General features: G+C 41.2%; 1 protein-coding gene across 4 annotated transcripts in view; it reads left to right on the top strand.

Moving 5' to 3' along the window:
* Positions 1-16457, top strand: part of ATXN7 (ataxin 7) — a 142547-nt gene that overhangs the window by 76075 nt on the left and 50015 nt on the right. For all 4 annotated transcript variants that reach the window (XM_043587861.1, XM_043587857.1, XM_043587858.1 and 1 more), the window contains one exon: positions 13726-13830. In XM_043587861.1, the coding sequence (XP_043443796.1) occupies positions 13726-13830 (105 nt within the window). The remainder of the gene's footprint in view (positions 1-13725; positions 13831-16457) is intronic.

The following is a 16457-nucleotide window of genomic DNA, read 5'->3' on the forward strand; positions in this document are numbered from 1 at the left end:
AACAAAGATTAGAGTGTAAATAGATGACCTAGAGAACAGAAAAAACATAGATAAAATCAGTGACGCCAAAAGCTGGTACTTTGACAAGATCTGAGGGCTTTGATTTTGATAAAACTGGTAAACCTTTAGCTAGATTTCCCATTACTCATACTATTAAAATCAGGAATTAGATGGCATCAATACTGACCTTATGGAATAGAAAGGGATTGTATAGGAGTGCTGTGAGCAACTGTATTCCAACACATTAGATAACTTACATGAAATGGACAAATTCCTAGAAAGATACTACCGAACCACCACAATTCACTCAAGAAGAATTAGAAGATCCAAATAGACCTAGATCTGAATACGTAACTTTAAAACTTCTCACAAAGAAAAGCCCAGACCCAGATGGCTTCACTGGTGAATTTTACTAACTGTATAAAGGATTATAACCCATGCTACACAAACTTGTCTAAAAGATAGAGAAGGAGGGAACGCTTCTCAACTCTTTCTATGAGACCAGTACTCTGATCAACAAAACCCCAGACTGAAAACTACAGACTAATATATTCAATATACATTATACATAAGATATTCTACAAAGTACAGTGTACTAAGTATACACTGGAGCAATATACATTTGAGCAAGTATGCTCAAGATGGGTTTGCTAGATGGTCAGACTGAAAAAAGTCTGGATTATGATATGAATAATTTCTCTAATATTGGTAACATTATTCAACTTTCAGTACAAATTGTATGATCTATTTTCAGCGCTTCTCAAACAATGATGTAAACCATCTGGGAATTTTGTTGAAATCCAGATTTTAGTTTACTTCGTCTGAGTCAAGGTCTGAAATTCTGTAGTTCTAAGCAGGTTCTTGGTGATATGTAGGGTATGGTCTATGGGCTATACTTCAAGCAGCAGAGCTTTGAGGATGAACATAGAGTTGTGTGTGCTTTTTTTTTCATTGTGATCATTAAGATAGAAGATCTACAGGGGCGCCTGGGTGGGTCAGTTGGTTAAGTGTCTGAGTTCGACTCAGGTCATGATCTCGTGCACAGTTCATGAGTTCAAGCCCTGTGTTGGGCTCTGTGCTGGCAGCTCTGAGTCTGGCACCTGCTTTGGATTCTGTGTCTTGTCTGTCCTCTCTCTCTCTCTCTCTCTCTCTCTCTCTCTTTCTCTCTCTGTCTCTCTCTCTTTCTCTCTCTGTCTCTCTCTCAAAAATAGACATTAAAAATTTTTTTTAATTAAAAAGAAAAGAACATCTACAGATCGTTTTTGTCTCTGATGTGATGAATCTCAGCCAAACTCAGGACACTTACTATGCTTTCATTATCTATTAAAAGTCAACCTTCTGGGGCATGTTTTTGGTAAGATATTTAAAGACTTTATGAATATGAGCTAATTACATTTTATAACATCCCCTTAAGGTACTTAATGAAAGATACAGATCTCTGGTTTGCTACATTCTTCACAGCCACATGGCTGCTGAACAATATTCAGCTATACCGTAAAGCAGATAGCATGCATAACATACTAGCTGAAGGCTAGCCATTGAATTTCAGCTTTCACGTGTTTATGACTAGTATGTAGAAAGACTGATTTTTGTGTGTTGATTTTGTGCATAGGCTGAATGTGTGTGATTCCCCCCCAAATTCATATGTTGAAACATCCCCAATATAAATGATTTTTGGAGTGAGGCCTTTGGGAAGTGATTAGGGCGTGAGGTTGGAGACCTCATGGGATTAGTGTCCTCATAAGAGAGGCTTCAGAGAGCTTTCTCACTTTCTTCATGTGGAGTACACAGGGAAAAGGAGACGGTGATCCAGGAAGCAGGCTCTCACCAGACACAGAATAAGCTGAATTATAAAAATAATGTTGTTTTTGTTTTGAGAGAGAACACAAGAAGGGGAGGGGCAGAGAGAAGGAGAGACAATCCCAAGCAGGCTCTGCACCATCAGCCCAGAGCCTGATGCAGGGCTCGAACTTAGCAACCGAACAGTGAGATCAGATCATGACCTGGGCCCGACATCAAGAGTTGAACGCTTAACTGGCTGTGCCAGCCAGGTGCCCCAGCTGGCACCTTAATCTTAGACTTTGCAGTCCCTGGAACTGTGAGAAATATATGTTCTTTATAATTCACCTAGTCTATGGTATTTTGTTACAGCAGCCCAGACAGACCAAGGCAGTTTTGTATCCTGTTATCCTTCTTGCTAACCTGGTTGATTCTGGGAGGTTTTCTTTAGATTCCTTTTGATTTTCCGAATAGACCATCAGATCATTTGCAAATAGAGATAGTATTTTTATTTCTTCTTGTCCAATCTGTATGCCTTTTAATTCCTTTTCTTGCCTTATTTCTCTGGCTAGAGCTTCCACTATTATGCCGAATAGAAGTGGATATCCTTGCTTTGTTTCTGAGCCATATAGTCTTTGTTCATTAAGTATGATATTAGTTGCAGGTTTTTTGGTAAATGCTCTTTATCAGGTTAAGGAAGTCCTCTTTATTCTTGGTTATGTGGAGGTAGTTCTTTATCCTAAATACTTTTTCTGCATCATTTATAATAGTATGATTTTTCTTCCTTAATCTCTTAATGTGATTACATTGTGTGATTATGAGTTATTTGAAATGTCTGTTTAGTTTCCGAGTGTTTAGAAGTTTCTTGTTATGTTTGTCTGATTTTTAATTTGATTCCACTGTGGACAGAGAACATACTTGGTATGGTTTCATTTCTTTTAAGCTTGATGAGGTTTGTGGGGCACCTGAGTGGTTCATTTGGTTAGGCGTCTGACTTCAGCTCAGGTCATGATCTCACGGTTCGTGGGTTCAAGCCCCGCATCAGGCTCTGTGCTGACAGTGTGGTGCCTGGAGCCTGCTTCGGATTCTGTGTCTCCCTCTTTCTCTGCCTCTCCTCCTGTCCTTCCCTCCCTCCCTCCTTCTCTCCCTCTCTCTCTCAAAAATTAACGTTAAAAAAAATTGACGAGGTTTGTTTTATGGACCAAGGTATGATCTATATAAAGCTAACCATTTAACAGCAAAGATGGCTTAGTAGTCACTGCCATTTTATAGTTAATGCTGTACTTAGTTATATGAGAGCCATGGATTTTCTGCATAAAAGATACTGGGAGATGTGGGGTTGTGTATTGACTGCCTTTTGAGCAAAAGAAATGATATTCTTAATTGGGTCATGAAATTGTAACTGTAGTTATAGTGTTATGTTACGTAACCATAACAATAATAAAGACAAAATTAAGAGCACTCTTTATTGAGTCCTTATATACACTCTGCTTACGGTACCAGCAGAGTGGTAACACTCTTTTTTAGTTCGCAGCTTACCCATTGGCTGCAAGCTTAGCTGAATGGTAGTGTTGCAAAGTGATTGTGGCAGCACTTCCAGATTTAGGACACGTGGCATTTTAGGCTTGGTTTCTGATTTGAAAGGTCAGAATTTACTGACAGTGTTTGGCGTAGCTTAAGGTACACATGTGACAGCCTGCCATGTTGGTCACCTTTGTAGCCGGACGTGCCTTCCCTAATGCAAATTCCATAGCACTTTGGTACTTGCCTCCTCTCTTCTGTCCCAGGCACTGTATCTCAGTTTCAGTACAAGCAGTGACAACATTAGCACTTGTGACTTTGATCTAGGGAGGATTGACTGTAAGACTGGCTACTCACAGTTACTGATTCATAAATATTAGAACTGTTTTCTTTGATCTCATTCGTTGGTCTCCTGCTGTTTGGTTAATTGCTTTTTGACCTAAAATGTCTCATTTTTCTTTTTCTTTTCTTTTTTTTAATCCAGTCTTTATTGACTATATTAGTTTAGACAGGGCCTTAAACCATGTATATTTTAGAACACTGTTGATTGGCCAGTTTTGTCTCTGGTTGGTTCTGTTGTTTAACATCTTATGGTCAAAGGAAAGTCTGATTTCCTTTAATTATTGGAGCAGAGGTTATGAATTTGGGAAAACTGTGCAAGGTAGAAATAAAATTCTATTTTATCCTTTCCCAGTCGCGACATTAAACTTCATTTAATAGCAATTAAAAGCTTTTATGTTACTGATAATTACTTTTGACTATCCAGAATTGAGAGTTTGAAATAAATTTGAAATAAATTTGGGACTGATTGCAGTAAAAGCTTAGTATGTGCAGAGACCAGCCTTCCAAGTCTATCAGGTTACCTAGAAGTGTTTCAGACACTAATGGGGCTGAGAGTCCTAGTATCTAAGCACAGCTTAGAGGAACAATGAGAGCAGACCATCCAGAAGTAGCCTAAACAATCTGCTGTCTGATAGGATGCTTTGGTTGACTTTGATTAAACAAGGCAGAAGAGCAGAGATGTCCTGAGAGAGGCAGGGAAGGCACAGAGCAGTGGAGACGCTTGTGCACTGAAGTGGAGAACATGTACTTTTGAAAGCCTACCTTCCACCTTCAGATCCCAGGTCCTCCACCTACTGGCTCTGTCACTTAAAGCAGGTAACCTCCTTGGTGCATCTCTTGCTTTTTCTGTGAAGTGTGGGGATGGTGACCTTGAAATGTGCAGGTAGCATTATGAAGATCAGATGACTTAATGCTTTAGGCACTCTACCTGAAACTTAGGTTTTATTTAGTAATTGTAAAGTTTTACTATTTTTGTTTTATGTGTTAATACCTCTTAGGGTTTCTTGTTGTGATTTTTGTTCACTGATAGATACCCAGTGCTCAGAATAGTGGCTAGGCGTAGTAAGGATCCAATACATGAATGAATGAATGAATGAATGGTGTATAGAGAGTATTTGCCAGGATACTTCACACACAGTAAGTACTTAATACATACTGTTGTAAGAGATGCTGGCTATAGATGGCAGAAATTGGGGGATTGTCAGTGTAACTCATTGACAGTAAAAGTAGAAATAATTATAATCATAATAGGTACGGCAGACCTTTTACATGTCAGACACAGTTCTAAGATCTTTACGTATAGTAAATTACTTTGTCCTCGTAAGTACCCATTAAGGTAACTGCTAGCATCATCTCGTTTTATGGATGAGAATACCGAAGGGAACTTGCCCAAGGTCATACTCCTTGTGAGTGATGATGGCATTGGGATTTGAACTCAGGAAGTCTGATGCAGAGGCAGGCCTTCCTCAGATTCTTTTTTTGAGAACCTACTGTGTGTTGGGCATTGTGCACCCACCCTCATGGAGCTTACATCTTAGGGACGGAGCCAAAACACAAATAACTAATGAGTGAAGAAAGGGAATTAGCTGAAGAGATGGGGGTCTGCTATCTCTATCTTTATCTTTTATCTTCTCTGTCTTTAAATGGGGTGGTCAGGAAAGGTCCTTTTCTTGGAATATAAGCTGAGACCTGGAGCCAGCCAGGCAGAGCATTCCATACAGAGGAACCAGAATTAGCAAGGGTCCTGAGGTGGGAAAGTGATTGGCATGTTGGTAATTTTCAAGGAGACTAGAATTCTGGAATGGAAATTAGGGGGTGAGTGCCATGTCTTGAGGTTGCAGAGGTCAGGCAGGGCCTTCTAAACATTGTTTTTCATTCTGACTACATTGGAGAACCACTAAGGGGTTCAGTTAGACTAGGTGAAGTTTGACTTAAAAACATCACTGGTTACTCTTGGGGTGGGGGGGGCATTGGGGCTTGGCATGGGTAGAAGGGAACATAGCTACTGTTTAGATCAAAGACCAGAGAACCATGATAGGGAAGATGATTAAAAAAAAAAAAAAAAAAAGGCTCACATTTTAAAGGACTTTGCACTGTTCTAAGCATTTTATATTCATTAGTTCCTTCAGCAACTTATGAGGTAGGTACAGTCACTTTACCCATTTATAGATGAGGATACTGAATAAAGGCTAGTAGGTGGCAAAAATGGGATCTGAATGCAGCCAATCTAGTTTCAGAGGTTGTGCTTTTAACCACTAGGCTCTCTTGCCTTTACAAAGTTTTTCCATCTTTGGCTTCCTCCCTTGGCCTCACCCTCCACCTACAGTCTCCTGGGTCTTGACCTGTCAAGTTCCTCCAGAGCTTGTCTTCAGTCGGGTTTCCCCCATTTTCATCGCAAAGGCACTTCGTGTCTCACTGTGACTTTTTCATCAGCCCTTAGGGACCACTGTCCTCAAATCTGTGCTGCTCCCTGCCCCCCATTACCTAAGTTGATCCATACTCCTGCCAGAGTGGCCTTTTGTATCATGTGGCTTCTCGCTTACTGGATTCTCCCTGTGTTGCAGGGTAAAGCCTAAACTCCGAAGCCTGGGCTTTGACCCTCTACAGTGAGAGGGGTGCCAGCAAGCCTCCTCTGCTGCACCCCCCCTCCCTTTCATTGTTTACAGGAAGGAGTGTGTGACCAGCAGTAGGAGCACGAGACCGCTTGAGAGTTTAGCTCACATTGTAAAATAGTCACTATTGTGTGTATGGCAGTCTTCTTTGAGTTTAATTAGTGAGAGCTGGGCCCTTGCAGACATTTCTGGTGTGTATATATTTTGTGTTTTTGTTTCTTTTGCTCACAGGTATTGAGTATTTACTACATGCTCAGCACTGAGTGCTCCCCATGGATTAGTTCATTTGATCCTCAAAATAACACTGAAATATATTTCACAGAGGAGGAAACTGAAGTTCAAAGACATCAAATAATTTAACCGTGATCACCTAGCTAGTAAGAGGAAGAATAGGGACTTGAACCCAGGTACTCTGACTCCACAACTACTCTTTGTTACTGCACTGCACTACTAGCGAAAGAGAATTTGCTGATGAGTTTTTTGCCAGAAACGGCCTCCAGGAATGGGATTGATCATGTGTTCAAGGGAACCGTTCTCACCCTTCAATGTTTGTATCACTAAATGTATCACCCAATTCTAGTGGATGACTCTATGTCATTAAATGACACAAGGCACAATTATAAACTTGACTTATGATGGTACCACAGGGACTTTAATACTTTACTTATTATTCATCAAGTGATATATAACACATATTTATTTGCTGCTTCCTGTCGGTCAAGTTAGACATTGTCAGGCACTGTCGCTAGAGCAGGAAGCTGGATAAATACAGAACTTTTTCTAGTGGGAGGAAATCGAGGTTCACACAACTAGATGGATTGTTATAAATTGGGCATGGTACATTGTGGCAAGGCTAGTAACTAAGTCGGTGCTCTGGGAACATGTAACAAACAGGGCCTGTCTGACCATGTCTCCAAGAAAGTGACCTTGAGGCCAAGACTGAATGTCATAAAACAATAAGGTAGGTAAAGGTGTGGAGAAGGTGGTGATTGCAGGCAGACAGAATAGCAAGTGCCTGGGTGCTGTGACAGGAGAGAGCATGATGTGCTCCAGGAACAAAAGAAAGGCCAGAAGGGCCAGATGCAAACAGCCAGTAGGGAGAGACGTGGGTCAAGGCTGTTCAAGGCCGCATGGGCCAGTTTTTATTCTAAGAGCAACTGGAAGCTGCGGAAGAGTTCCAAGTGCCAGTCATGACTTCACAAACACACAGCGAGAGCTTGCTTCTCAGGATCTGTGCTAAGGAAGGCAAGGAGTCAGCTGTCAGGCAGGGCTACAGAGGTGTCTGCCTATAAATGACCATTCATCAATCAGTGAGTGAAGGACTGCGATGGGAAAATGAATGGTATGAGGAAGAGCACAGCAGAGAGAGCGGTGGAACGGGTTCTTATGAAAAGGCGGGAGTTCCAGGAAGAAGAGGGGAAAGTTTTCCAGGCTACCGGAACTGTTCTGGCCAACAGATAGGATTGTGGGAGTATAAGGCAGGCTCTGAGAAGGCCAAGCAGTCTTGAGACTGGAGCAGGTTGACTCACACCAGAGAGATGGGAAAACCAGAGTGATAGGGGCCTTGCTTGCAAAGAGGTGGGTCAGGGATCTGAGCCCTGCTTTGGAGCCAGCAGAGGTCTTCAAGGAGAGGAGTGGTGTTATTTCTTTATAGGCCTGTGACTTTGGCAGTAGGGTGGAGGAGGCTGAAAAGGGAAGAAACGCTGGGTTTGGTAGGAAGTCTGTCCTGGTGTGTGGAGGCCACTACCAGGGGCAGGGGCAGTAGGGTGGCATGGAGGAGGCAGATTTAGGCAGTGTTTCTAGAAGAATGTTGGGAGTTTCCTGGACTTGCGAGCCCCGCAGAGCTGGTTCGGGGCACCTGGGTGGCTCAGTTGGTTAAACAAACCATTCTTGATCTCAGCTCAGGTCTCCATCTCAGGGTCGTGAGTTCAAGCCCCAGGTCGGACTCTGCATTGGGTGTGAAGCCTCCTTAAACAAACACACAAACAAAAACCAAAACAAATGTCAACTCTGCCACTTACTAGCTTGTAAAATCTTAATGTCTGTGTGTCTTGGTTTCCTGAGCAATAGTGTGGGTGCATGACCGCTGTCTCACAGGCTTGGGCGGAGGTTGTTGTGTGAGCACTTTCTGTGGCATTCTAGGGTTTTCCCTATGTTCTCTTAATCTTCCAACCCTGTGAAGTGCCTAGTGACCAGTGAATTAGGTACTGTTTATCATTACCATATGTATGACACAAGAAGGAACTGAAGTTCAAAGAGGTTATAGAACTTGCCCAGAATGATAGGGAGTGGTCTTCTGTGTTTGCCACTCTGCTTACATACAATACCTGTGATAGAGCGTAACTAATTGGGGAAGGGGAAGCCCTTTGAAGAGAAGAGCTTTGAGCCAGACCTGCTAGTGTGTGAATGAATGTACTAGGCATCTTATGAAGATGAAGGGCAGAACCTAGCTGAGAATAGCTTTCTGGGTCTAAGGAGAAAAGGGAAGAAAGACAGTGGGCTCGAAGCAGAGTGAGCCAAGGAGAGAGGAGCAAGGAGGGAATAAGGGAACAGAAAGTGAGAGGGAAGTGGAGGAACATCCGGCAGGGCCCTGGAGGCTGTGGTAAGGGCTGAGATTTTATTCCTAAAGGAGTGGGAGGCCCCTGGAGACATGCTAATGGTAGTGATGTGATCTGTTGGAGGACTTCACAGAACCGCTTTGGCAGCCGTGTGGAAGTGACTGTAGACCACCTAGTAGATAAGACTTTTTCCACAGTCTGTCAGAAAGGTGCTGGTGGTAGGCTCTGTAGCGGTGGTCTTAGATAATGGAGGGAAGTGGATGGAGGTTTTAGAGTAGAGCCAACCAGACAGGCTGGTGGCCTGGATGTGATGAGGAAAGGAGGAGTCAGAGATGACATCTGGGTTTTCAGTTGGAGCACTCAAGGAGATAAATGGTGTCATTTACCAAAGAGAGGGAAGGTTTTGGGGGTGGGAAAAGGGCAGGGTGGAAAGTGGAGTTCTCTTGACCATGCTTATTCCATTTGAGATGTGTATAAGCCATCCAGATGGCGGCGTCTAGTAGCAGTTGGATATATGAGTCTAGACAGAGCTCAGGAGCCATCTGGGCTAGAGATGGAAATGTGGAAGTCATTGGTTGTAGAAGTTGGGGAGCATGGGAGAAGGGAGACACCCAGGGTACTGCGAAGGTGAAACACTTTGTCACAGTACACGAGTTCTGCTGTCGGACTCAGTCCTCAAAACAGGGAGAGTAGCAGGAAAGTAACTGAACACATTCCCTCCTGTTTAGGGTCTGGTTTCAGGCAGAGAGCCTTCATTCTACATTTGCCTGTGGAGATCTGCACACGTGCCCATGTGTCCATGTACTTAAACCCAGTCCTTCCTAGTATGCTGGCCTGGGGTCTCCAAAGTACATGATGGCCTAGATGTGGGTATTGGTCTACGTGGTAATTGGAAGATTGGAGTGATCTGAATCCTGAGAAAGATTTAGGGCCTACACACAAAAAATCTATTCTTTCAAACTAGTCAGAGTCCATGGAGCCAGGTATGATTTTAAAACTACGTTATTTTGAAGTATATAATGGTATAAGTTGTATGTTTGCAGTGTATTTTACAAACTTAAAAAAAAACTCAGTGGTGGGGCACCCGGGTGGCGTAGTTAGTTGAACATTCAGCTCTTGATTTTGGCTCAGATCATGATTTCACAGTCCATGGGTTCGAGTCCTGTGTCGGGCTCCGCGTTGACAGTGAAGAGCCTGCTTGGGGTTCTCTCTTGTGTTCCTCTCTCCTCCTCCCCTGTTCTCTCTCTTTCTCTCTCTCCCTCTCTCTCTCTCTCTCAATATAAAGATAAAGAAACTTAAAAAAAAAAAAAAAAACAACTCAATAGTAGCTAAGTACTTGATAGTAGCTTATCAATTCTTTTTCATATTTTGATATAAATCAATCTTTTTCCTTTCTGCATTTGGGCAAGTTTTATATGTTAATTTGTAGATGGGCTCATTATAAATTTATGCTTTAAAAAAATTCAGAAACATACATACTGTCTCTCACAAAAATTATTTCATTTTCTCTGTTGCCACAACATTCCACATTCTGTTCCTGTTGCTAAGGCCTCTGGAATGTTCCAGTGCAGAAAAGGGATATAGAACTCCTTTTTTTTTTTTTTTTTTTTTTTTTTTTTTACTCCTGGAGACATTTTATTTAAATTATTTTGTGTCTTCTGGCTTACTTTCCAAATATGGATATCTGAAAGTAAAGAATTTAGAAAGCTAAAATTAAAGTTGCTTTAGATTTTCGTAACAGGAATTTGATTTCTTAGGGTAGCATGAACTGGATTTAAGTATACCATGTTTCTTTCCATGGGGATTATGTGTGCATGTGTGTGCATGCGCTCATGGCACACGTGCACACACGAGTGCAAATTTTAGGGAGTGTGATGAGGTAGCTAGTGAGATATTCTGAGCTCACAGAGAGAGTACACTTGAGTTTGAGTCCTGCTTGCGCTTTTTTGCTGGGTGACAATAGACAAGTTGATATCGCCTTCAGTAAAGTGAGGATTATATTGTAGGATAAACCATGTAATAAGTGCTTACATGTGCCAGGGCTTGTCAAATAGCAGTCTCTCAGTAAAGGCCAACTGTTGATCATGATTACTGTCATCATCGATTGCAAATGATCTTAAGTTATTGAGGAAATTAAAGTTTTTACACAAGTACAGATTCCTGGTCCCTTACAGAATGACCCCTGCCTTCTTAATTTTACTAGTGTTTCCAAGTCTCACAACAGGATCAAAGGAATCAGAGTAAAAACAGTTTCCTATATAAACACTATTGTGGCCAGTTGAATTGTTACTACTTGAAAAGATTGGCACAGGTTTTAATTTGTAAAAATGGCTTTATTTATAAAGGGTAGGGGGGCTAGTCCCCAGAAGTATCTGGTATCTGGCAAAGTGATATATTTGAAACAGCATTGCTTGACATTGAGTGCTGTGGGAAGCCACACAAACCAGCACGCAGAGGCCTAACTCTAAACTGAGACCATTTGACTTAATGCTGTTTTAACTACTGTTTTAATTAATAAAACTAAATGAGCGAATTTCATTAATGAAACTGTTGATTTGATATTTATAGACATTTCACACTATAAATTATGAATGCCATATTAGTTCTGTAATTCAGATTTTCTTTAATTTGTCCTGTATTGGAGGGATGTAGCACAGGGGTACATGGAACTTAAGGAAAGTACTTAAAATACATAATTTTATTTTTAAATGAAATGTCATGTCAAGAAATTGTAGCCATGGAAAATGGCTTATTATATGTTGATCATTGCATGGATATAACCTTTCCTTTTCTCCCACATGTACTATTTTTAACTCAATGTGGGCATGCTTTCAAGGAAAATAGCACATTGTTTGTTTTTATTTTTCATTAAATTATTAAGCTTAGTCACAGAAGTCAGTAGTCTACTAGAAGCTTCTTACATTATCAGTCTATCAAAGGTGTTCAGCTCTGACATTCCAACTTATTGGAGGTGGAAACTGGAAGGAATTTCTAGAAATCACGTTCCTCTGATCTTCAAGGGACTAAATCCAAGCCATTGTTATGAGTCAGAATGGAATCCCAGCTATTGACGTAGACGAAGTACTTCATCTCCCTGTGAATCAGTTTCCTCGTTTTTTTAGAGTGGGGTTGTAATGGTATCTACCTAGACAGTTGTGAGAAAAGAATGAGATAATAGCACCTAGAAACTGCTCAGTGCTGCCACCGCATCCCAGAATCTTGTTGGTCCCTGGTATATTTCAGATTTATAGCTGTCTGTGCAGTTTAGTGTAATAGAAACTGTCTTAAGAAAATCTGAGCTATATCCTTACGTAGATATTAGGTCAGTAATTTGATACTTGTGAGACTATGATCACTTTTACATCTCCTCAGGGCATTTTCCTGTAAAGCTACCAAGATCACCCAAGCTGGAGGAAGTGTGAAGTTCAATCTTACAGGAAGGAAAACAGATGCTAATTAGATAATGGATCTTTTTCCCCCCCTTTAAACTTGGTATTTGGTCTCCTAAACTATTTGCCTAATTTTGAAATGTGCTAATTAATCCATTCATTGCAAATATTCTAAATAGTGTAAAAAACCTGTTTAAAATCACCAGTTGTCTTCTTTTAAGTAATCTCTTTGGCCAACATGGGGCTCAAACTCACAACTCTGAGATCAAGAGGCTCACGTTCTACTGACTGAGCCGGCCGGGCACCCCTAAAATTGCCAATTTTGAAATACTTAAGAGATTAGATTCTCGATCTGAAATGTTAGCGCTATTCCCTACCTAGATTGTTGTTAATAAGTAACGATTCTTGGTTATGACACTTCAGCCATGTTATTACCAGATGTCTGGGGCACCTGGGTGGCTCAGTCAGTTAAGCATCTGAGTTCTGCTCAGGCCATGATCTCATGGTTCTCGAGTTTGAGCCCTGCATCGGGCTCTGTACTGATAGTGTGGAACCTGCTTGGGATTTTCTCTCTGCCTCTCCCCTACTTGCGTGCTCGCTCGCTCGCTCTCTGTCAAAAATAACTAAAAAATGTACATACATATATATGTGTATATATGTATATGTGTGTATATGTACATATAGGTATGTGTGTGTATATATAGGTGTATATAGGTGTATATATGTGTATGTACATACACACACACGTATATAAATTACCAGATATCAAGTCACTTTCAGTTTTTGTGTTTATGCAGATAGTTTAGTTTCATGTTTGTGTTTCAATTAAGTACTTAACTGTAAAAAAAAAAATCCAACTTGTATCTTGCCTTATTCTAGTAAATGAACTGAGATTAATACATGAAATGCTGTGTTTGTACACAAGTTCCATGTGTCCAGGAGCATCAGTATGTAAGTGAAAGGACTAGAGGTTCTTGTGACCTGAAAAAAGAGTATAAAAATAATTTTCTTTGTATTATACTCTGACCAAACCAGCAGTTTTACTCTTCAGCGAAGCCTCTGCTTCCTTTCTTAACTGTTCCATGGAACTCAGAGACCAGATGGCTGGAATAGAATGCATAGTTAAACAAATAAAGCCATTAGATGATAGAGCTTTGTGAATCGTTAAGCATTTTATGTGGTTGCAGATTCTTCCCCATAATCCTTGGTCGAGTTCACGTAAAGTTGCTTTATTTTATGAATGTATTAATTGTTTGCATTTTAGTAGATTTGTCTCTTTCGCCTCAGACTGATCATTTTTGGTGCCTTTTATTTGAGCTCTCTGGACAGTGTTTCTCTAAGTCTGATTTGATTTCTCTCTTAATAGTCACGGTGCCACATCAGGTATTTTTAAATGTTACTGCAGTAACGCTTGTACTGCTACACTTCATCTTAAGGCAGCTCCTTTAGAATGTACTGCTGCCCCAAATGGATTCCTATTAATCAGAACCAGATGAGTGAGTGATGCTCTCTTCTTTGTTGCAGACATGCCAATATTTGGTCTCTGTCCAGCCCATGATGATTTCTACTTGGTGGTGTGTAACGACTGTAATCAGGTTGTCAAACCGCAGGCATTTCAATCACATTATGGTAAGTGCTTAACCATTTAAAAATCATTACGAGAGGGTAAAAGGTAAAGCAGGATTAAGCTGAAGGCCAGTGACAGCATGGCTACAGTATAATATCCCTCCCTCTGTCAAGAAGTAGGCTTTCTAATTCATCGAATGGGTTAATGTCTCTCAGATGTTGGGTATTTTCTGAATTTTATTGAAATTGGACAAAGAATAATGTATTTTATGAAAACTCTTTTGAAATATTGAGTCCGTATAGTGAAAGGTTTATTTCCTTCTAGACCTCACCTCATGGTTGTGAATTCACTGGCCGGTAAAATTTGATATATATATATATATATACATACATACATACATACATACATAGTATGGATACATGCCTTTTTAAAATGAAATGTGATTTTGAAACTTCCAAGTTCAATAATTCTAAATACAGCGTGACATCGTGTTCTAATCTGTGAATGTGAGGAAGCTATCACATCTTATCCATTAAAATGCACACGTACTTAGAATGAAATGAAGCATTGCGACTTGAGGGATTTCATGAACCCCTGAGCCATCCCTGGGCTTCAAGACTCCATGCCTGCTGTCTGGGTGTTTAATCATGGAACAATCCAGATAAGATGGTTTTGCTTTGTCATAATGCCACCTAAAGTGCTTACAGTAGAAAAAAATTTAATGAGAAGCTGTAGTTTTTTACCCAGTTGGATTCAATAACAGCTCAGAAGTATTTGAATGACCACCTTGTTTCAGGCACTTTGATGTATAATATGATTCTTACGTCCATGGGGTTTATAATTTAGCTTATGAGACCGGCAGAATTAGCTAGACATACTTTTTAAATAACTTTAAGTTGTTTCCTCATTGTCCTTATTACTACAGATATGAGCTTGAGACACAATAATAATGAGATCCCCTGTAGATTGTGTTTAAGTAAAGCTTCTGGGGAGGTGACCCTGGTGACTTGAGCTTTAAGTGATGGGACAGAGCCACCAGCGTGGCATTTGGGAATTAAAGCATTCTTATACAGAGGGACGAGCTGAGGTACAGACTGAAAGAAGCTCACTGTAGGTGGAGGGAGGTCAGTGAAGGTAAGTACACACTAGATAAGTTTGCCCTTGTGGCCAGGGACCCTGATGGTGCACAGCCTTGAAGGCCAGAGTCAGAAGACCCTTGGGGGGCACTCTAGGGCTTTCCTGTGTAAGGACGTAACACAGGCCCACCACACTGGTTAATTTGGTGTGAATAAATTGTAGAAGGGGAGAAGCAGGGAAAATAGTTCAAAGGTAAGACATGATAATAGACTAAGACTAAGGTGTGGAAATAGAGCTGGGGAAGATAGCATAGCATTGAAAGGCATTTTAAAGCTAGCACCTACATGGCTTGCTGTTGGGACAGTCGTTGTTATAAGAGTCACACCATCATATCCACATCCCACCATTTTTCCCCCCAAGGAATAAATTTTTTATGTAATCATACAAAGGTTTTTTTGAATTTCTGATTCTGAGTAGAAGCCCTGGGGTGAGCACTAGAGTGAGTACAAAGATGAATAAGATATTATCTTCCTGATGAAAACTTGTGGAGGTTAGTATTAGAAAAGGCAGTTAGTCAATTGCCACATATTTTGGAGTTAAGGATTTTGAAGCCAAACTAGACTGGATTTAAATTTAAACTTGGGGGGCGCCTGGGTGGCTCGGTTGAGCGTCCAACTTTGGCTCAGGTCACGACCTCACGGTTTGTGAGTTCGAGCCCCGTGTCGAGCTCTGTGCTGACAGCTCGAAGCCTGGAGCCTGCTTCGGATTCTGTGTCTCCCTCTCTCTCTGCCCCTCCCCCCTGCTCGGGCTCTTTCTCTCAAAAACTGAATAAACGTTAAAAAAAAATTAAAATGTAAACTTGGAAGAAGCCTAAGTTGGTTGTTTTGCCTTGTGTAGATTTTCCAACCTCAGCTTCCTTTGTTGTAGTGTCGGAATGGTAATAGCAACCTCATAGGTTCTCGGGATTGATTAAATGAAACAACATAGGTAAAGCCCCTCATACAGCGCCTGACACATAATAGGTACAAGAGAGAGAGATAAAAGTACAGCTGTGGATTTAGAAATGTTTGTGTCTAAAGTCAAAAAAACGGTGCAAGGTCTTAAGAATAAGGAGGAACACAGATTGCTTCTCAATGAGAAAGCTTCTTAGAGAAAATTGCCTTCTGGTTAGGGTATTCTGAAGAGTAGAGTGGATCTGTTGTCACATGTGCACAAATGTTTTTCCTCAGTTTCTAGGTGTGTGATACATGTCCGTTGTGGAAGATGCAGAAAATCGTTTTTAAAAAATCACCTATAATCCCCTAAAATGGGAAGTGTTTCGATGGGGATAGATAGGGCTGCCACATACAACTTCACAGTCTGTACGCTGAACGGCCATACTTGGTGGCCCCAGGTTGGCAGTAGCCGTGATGTGAGCAGGCGCAGAGGCAGGAGATTGCCCGCTGTCTGGGATGTACTGCACGGAGTCTCCATCGGCCAGAGCTGATGGAGCCATGTGTGGGTGAGCAGTGTGCAGAGACAGGCTGGGACGCACTCAGAGAGCCCCAGTGCCCGCCCATTAGACACCCCTGGCCTCAGTGCAGACCTGCTGCAGGTTTTTCTAGCACCAGAG

The sequence above is a fragment of the Prionailurus bengalensis genome, chromosome A2 (genome assembly GCF_016509475.1).
Source record: "Prionailurus bengalensis isolate Pbe53 chromosome A2, Fcat_Pben_1.1_paternal_pri, whole genome shotgun sequence".
Lineage (NCBI taxonomy): Eukaryota > Metazoa > Chordata > Mammalia > Carnivora > Felidae > Prionailurus > Prionailurus bengalensis.